Source organism: Crotalus tigris, unplaced genomic scaffold (genome assembly GCF_016545835.1).
Source record: "Crotalus tigris isolate CLP2741 ecotype Arizona unplaced genomic scaffold, ASM1654583v1 scf7180000024370.6872682, whole genome shotgun sequence".
NCBI classification, from domain to species: domain Eukaryota; kingdom Metazoa; phylum Chordata; class Lepidosauria; order Squamata; family Viperidae; genus Crotalus; species Crotalus tigris.
In genome coordinates, this window is record NW_024100540.1 from 3,492,663 (window position 1) to 3,498,662 (window position 6,000).

Sequence of the window (6,000 nt, forward strand, 5' to 3'; positions counted from 1 at the left end):
ACTGTATCTTGCAGTTTCTTATCTCTCAGAAGTATCATTTCTTTTTTGAGAGCTAGATGGGAAGAGACTCGATTAATCAAAAAGTGTGTTGCTGTAGCACCCAGGGCCGGAAGGGATGCTAATGAGATATAATAATAGTGCAAGGGCAAGTCTAGGAATTCCCCCTCCCCCTAAGTGGAACTTAGTTACGATACAGCCTACAAGAGGGCAGCCTTCCACATAGGAAAATATAAGTGTCCCGGTAAGAGAGAGTTTACCCATGACTGTAAGTCACCCCTTCTACTGTACTTATTTGTGTCTAGTGGAAATTATGCAAAGTGCATGCATTAATGCTCATTTACATACTTTGCTTTGATGGCATAGTATATGGGACTTTTTTTTTTTAAAATTTGGAATTATGTCAACAGTTGTGGGTCTGTGAAAATTTGCAGTAGAATTTACCTGTACGCTTTTCCTTGTGGCTAAAATATTTCTGTGATTTGTAATCCATAGAAATTTCATCAGTTCTGTCCAGTTGCGGAAGACACTTACCTTTAACTTCCACTGACTAACCAGCTTCAGAAATACCTGCAATTTATTTATAAACTGGGCGGCAATACTTAACTCTCCTCTAATGCTTGATTGTATATTCATTAGAATCTAGCTTTAGTGTGAATACTTTTGCCGTCGATCCCTCTTGCCTCCCTTATAGAGAGTTTCAGGCTTCTTTCAAATTGAAGCTTTAATCTTAAACTTTTCTTGCCATAAAAGTCAGGCTTGAGAGAAAGCTGGTTTTCTCCTCCCTCAGCAGAAGAGTAACTCTGTCTTTTGGAAACCCTGCTTGAATCTGTCTCAGGTAAAGGAGCAATATGTGCCTTTTAGTGCTTGGGCTGCTCTTTGCTGACTATTCATAACTCCAGGCTTGTGAAAAGCATTCATGAGATTGCTCTTATATTAATATCAAGTGGAGGGTTTTACCGCTTTGATCAGAATTAGATTGGTCAAGGGGACCAAAAAAAAAAAAAAGGTTGATAGGCTAAGCCAGTGGTGGCGAACCTATGGCACGCGTGCCGGAGGCGGCACTCAGAGCCCTCTCTGTGGGCACGTGTGCCGTCGCCCTAGCCCCACCTCCCCCCACAGCCCCCTCCTCACCAGCAGCCCCCCCAGAGGAGAGTCGCCCCCGAGCATGGCCCACGCGGAGCAGCACAGCCAAGGACATGGCAGCTAGGCAGCGGGGACAAGACTCTGCCCTTGTACCCTGTCGCATGCTGTGGGGCGTGGGTGGAGGCATGGCCCCATGGCACTGCTGGTCAGCCTGGGCGATCTATGTGGAGGTGGTGAGTGGCCTTGCGGGTGGGTGGGGCTGGGGTGGGGCAGTTTTTGGGCACTTGGTCTCTAAAAGGTTCGCCATCACTGGGCTAAGCTGTTAGCTCTTCTACTGGTTTAAATAAGTGCTGCTTGCTCTTCCCTATTATCGATGCTATAACATAGCCTGATATTCTTTCCTGTTGTTAATATTCCTTTCCTTTAAGTTGTGGTTCTCAGGAAGAATGCTTAGATGATAAACCTAGCAAGTTATTAGCCATCAAGTAGAGCCAGTTTATGACAAACATCTATTAATTTCTGAATTGCTGCTGTTGCTATCTTCTACAGACAAGAGATAACCTCCTCGTTTCGGAATATGGGAGATTCACAGTTAGTGTCTCCTTTCTCTCCCCCCTTTTCACCCAGGGAACTGTAGGAGACAAACCACATCCTACACCACAAAAAGCATCTTGCCAAATTAGGGATTAGGCTAATTTAACCACAAATAAGATAAAGGGCAACTCACAGGCTAGTTCAGGGATAAGCAACCTTGACTCTTTCATGACTCGTGGAGTTCAACTCCCAGCAACAATTCCATGCTGGCTCAGGAATTCTGGGAGTTGAAGTCCACGAGTCATAAAAGAGCCAAGGTTGCCTACCCCTGGGCTAATTGAATCAGTCTTTAAAAAAATGTTCTACCCATTTACTGACTATCCCATCCTTTGCTTTGCTTACCAAAAATACACATGGGCAGGATCCATTGCCACCTGTCCAAGCAGTGCTAATATGGGCTGTCCCTTTAAAATCATTTTCAGCATCTACCTTTTTAATTAGGGTGGGGAAAGAGTAATGAAAAGAATGGTGTAAGAACTTAGCTTTTACTGTTATGCTTATTTGGGGTTCAGTTTCCACTAACAAATGGGAAATACGTAATAAAGGATGGTGGTCACACTGGATTGATTTTAACATGGAACAGAAAGTTATAACTCTCTTCACTTGAGTTAGATGTAAAAGGTTAAGAAAAGAGTTTGTTCTTCAATTTTAATTTTTTAAAAAAATTCTAGGTTTGAGTTCTGGAGTCCAGCCTTTGTTGTTTTGACCTGCTTGATTGAGCTAAAACAGGGGTGTCAAACTGCCAGCCCGCCGGCCAGATGCATCTCGTGGAAGCGGCATCCACCCCAGCTCCGGCAAGGGGAAAAAAGTCACGATACGTCGCAACATGTCACGCGACGCGGCGAGTTTGACGCCCCTGAGCTAAAAGATATCATGTGTTTGGCAAGAGAAAACTACTGAACCTTTAGAGCAGTGGTTCTCAACGTTTGTGTGATGGCGCCCCCCGTCACACAAACGTTCTGCGCATGCGCGGCGACGCCCCCATGCGCAGCGGCGCCCCCCATGCGCAGCGCACATGCGCGGTGACGCCCCCTGGGGGGAGAAAATGGCGGATCGCCACCTTTGGCGACCCCCGAAAAATGGTCGATCGACCCCAAATGGGGTCGCGACACATAGGTTAAGAACCGCTGCTTTAGAGAGTTGTTGGGACTAGTTCAAACACTATTTCTTATTGCCCTGAATGTGCCATATTGGTACCACGTTGATCAAGTGATGGAATCCTTAATTATAATTCTGTTCTTCTGTCTCCTTCAGATGTGTACACCCAGCAATACTCCAGCCACACCACCCAACTTCCCAGACGCTCTAGCAATGTTTTCCAAGCTGCGGACTTCAGAGAATCTCCAGAGCAGCAATAGTCCCATTACGTCCATGGCATGTTCTCCTCCAGGGAGCTTCAGCCCTTTCTGGGCCTCTTCGCCTCCCAACCACCAACCTGCCTGGATCCCTCCTTCATCACCCACCAGCCACAATCTCCACCATCATCTTCATCATCAGCAGCCCATGTGGCCTCCTGTGTCTCAGCCAGCACCCCCCCAGCAGAAAGCTATGGCAGCAATAGATGGCCAGAGATAAGACTTAACATTTTTGGAATGGGGAAGAAGATGGGGCAAAGGGGGAAGAGGATATGGCAAATCTGAGGCACGGGAAATGGGAGGGGGCATTTTTTTTTCCTCTGAAGATCGCACTGGAATATTTTATAGTTTTTGTTTTTTAAATTGATGATATGTCATCAGTTATCCCCATGATCCTTTTCTTCTTTTTCTTCTTTTCTTCCCCTATCCGCTCTTCAGGAGAGTTAATAACTGGTCTCTTCTCTTTTTTTAAAAAGAAAAAAAATATATAACTATAATATATAAATATATAAATATATCTAATGTATATACATCACAGATGAAAGCAACGTAATTGCAAAGATCCAGGTGGTATTCTAAGAACGCTGCTTGGAAAGAGAGGCAGCTGCGTTGAAAACAGAGTAAAGGTGCCTCCCTTGAAACATGTAGGGTGTGGGGGGCTCAAAAATTTGGGGCTCTCTTGTTTTTGTTGTCCTCTTCTTTTCCCATTGGGGATGGGGCCATACCTGTAGCAGCTAGAGGGTTGAGGGGCCTTGGGAAAAGAGTCATTGAAGGAAGCCTTGCCTTCAAAATTGTAGCTGCCCTTGTCCTTGTGTGAAGAGACCAGGGCTGGAAGAAGTTGCAGCTGAGACATGGGCACTTCAGAGGCCTATTTGGCAGAGGATTATCTGCTGAAAGAATTCAGCCTCCCCTCTCCCATCAAAGTGGGGGTGATTTTTGTTGTTAATTTTATGCTGCAGAGGCTGCTCCACAGACTTTTTCTGTAGGCCACAGAGGAGAATCTGGAAAGAAAGAAAGAAATAGGGGCAAAACGCCTCTGCTGTTAGACAGTTTGGGGACTTTCCTCTTCAAACAGCATGTTGAGTTTGGCCCACAACTTTGTGTACATATAAGTCTATTTTTTTGCTCTCGTGTCTTGGGCGGGAATATGTGCACTCTAACAAAATAATTTTGATAGCCAGCTTTTTCTCCCTGTGCAGGCAGGATTTTTTTCTCCCCTTGTTGGTATTGTTTTTTTTTTTTTTTCTTTCTTTTAAGAAGGGGAAAGATGGTCTAACGTGAGTACAATTTTTTTATCCACACTCCCCCATTTTGGCCTATTGAAACTTTCATGATGGCTGCAACAGGTACATCCCAAATCACTGAAACTTGTATCTTACCATGAACTGAAATATCTTCTTGCCCTCCTTCCCTCCCTCCCTCCCTCCCTTCTTCTTGGAAAGAATTTCCCCCTTCAACTCTTCCGGCTGATTCCCTTTAAAAAGGACAATGTTTAAGCCTTGGGGAGGCTCATCCAGAAGGGAAACAGCTTAATTTTTCAAAGGCATATGCACCACAGAGACACAAGCTATTACAGAAGATGGATCTGTTGAAGGAAGGCTCCTGAACGCTCCCTTCAATCCAGTGGCAGGCCAAGAGTTGAGGTCCTACATTTTTTAGGTTTTAAAATCAGAATCTTGCTTAAACAGGTTGAAGGTTTTTTTATTAATTTAAAAATAAAAAAAAACACTTTTTTAATCTGACTGGTCCTTGTTTTTTGTCCTTTCAATTAATTGTTGCTGGAGATCCCCAGCATAAAAATAGATGACGGTCTCTTAAGTTTCATAATTAAGCATTTATAAGAAGGCAACATGTTACATTGCAACTGCTGGCTGAATTTGTGCAGATAAGCCAATAGTTGTCATTATTATATTTGCATTCTGTCCAAATTACTATTGCATTACAGATTTTTATTTTTTTAAAACAACAACAACAACACTTTGATGCCACGTTCTTTAGCCTAAGCAGTTTAACAGAGCAATCTACCCAGGAAGTATCAGGAAGAGCTAACGGTAGAGAAACTGCATAACCTAGTCACCTACAGAGAGGGCCAGAGGGAGGAGTGTCACTTTGCCCTTGTTAAGTTGTTGGGTTTTTTTTCTTTTTCTTTTAAAAAGTTTCCTGTGGTTCCACCAGGAAACAATATATGCCACCTCCAGAGCTGACATAATTTCCCTCTCTCTCTCTCTTCCCCCCCCCCAAAGTGACATCCCATAGTGATTGAGAGCTTCCCTTAGCAAAGGGTGCAGGGGGTGCTTTAAACTTCCTGGAGTATTAAAAAAACTAATCTCACCCTTAAAACCACCCTTTTGCCCTACCTACATCAGTCAAAGAAGAAAGTTGGGTTTGACAATTTCAGCTTCATCCCTCAGGGAGTACTTTGGCTACAATGTAGAGGGACAATATATCTGCATCCATATGTTATCAGCTGTCTACCTCTGACTGAAAGGAATCTTCTGTCTTTTCAGACCAGTGGCATCTCAGCAATTCTGAGAGGGTATGAATGGTGCTGTCAAACCAGCTGCCTTCACAGCTGTGGCCAATCACAAAATGTCTTTGTAATGGAAAGCAAAAAAAGCTTTGAGTTACCATCTCCCATTCCCCCCCCCCTTCCATTTTTTAACAATCCTTGTGGGAATTGGGTGGGGCCCAGAAGCATAGTTGACAGTGCAGGTTATGCTTGAGCTGTTGCTTTGAGTGTGCCAGCTTCCTGTACATTACTTTTAATTCTAATGATTTAAAATTTGGTAGAGAAAGGATTTTGGCAAGTGCCAAGGATCTTGTTGGCAGGCAGATTGTTCTCCCCAGGCAGCCTGTTGATGTCCAGAGGTGATAACGTTAGAATAAGATGTGAAAAGCCAAGTTCAGCCATGGAGCTACTCAGCCAAAGCTGAATTTCAGTAGTAATGTTAGCATTTTGCCTAATCAC

At 44.0% G+C, this 6,000-nt stretch overlaps 1 protein-coding gene across 1 annotated transcript in view; it reads left to right on the forward strand.

The window, feature by feature from the left end:
- The window catches only part of UBALD2 (UBA like domain containing 2), a 37,143-nt gene extending 32,374 nt beyond the window's left edge, over positions 1 to 4,769 (forward strand). The window contains exon 3 of the mRNA XM_039328021.1: positions 2,932 to 4,769. Within this exon, the coding sequence (XP_039183955.1) occupies positions 2,932 to 3,252 (321 nt within the window). The 3' untranslated portion in view covers positions 3,253 to 4,769. The remainder of the gene's footprint in view (positions 1 to 2,931) is intronic.
- The last annotated feature ends 1,231 nt before the right edge of the window (positions 4,770 to 6,000 follow it).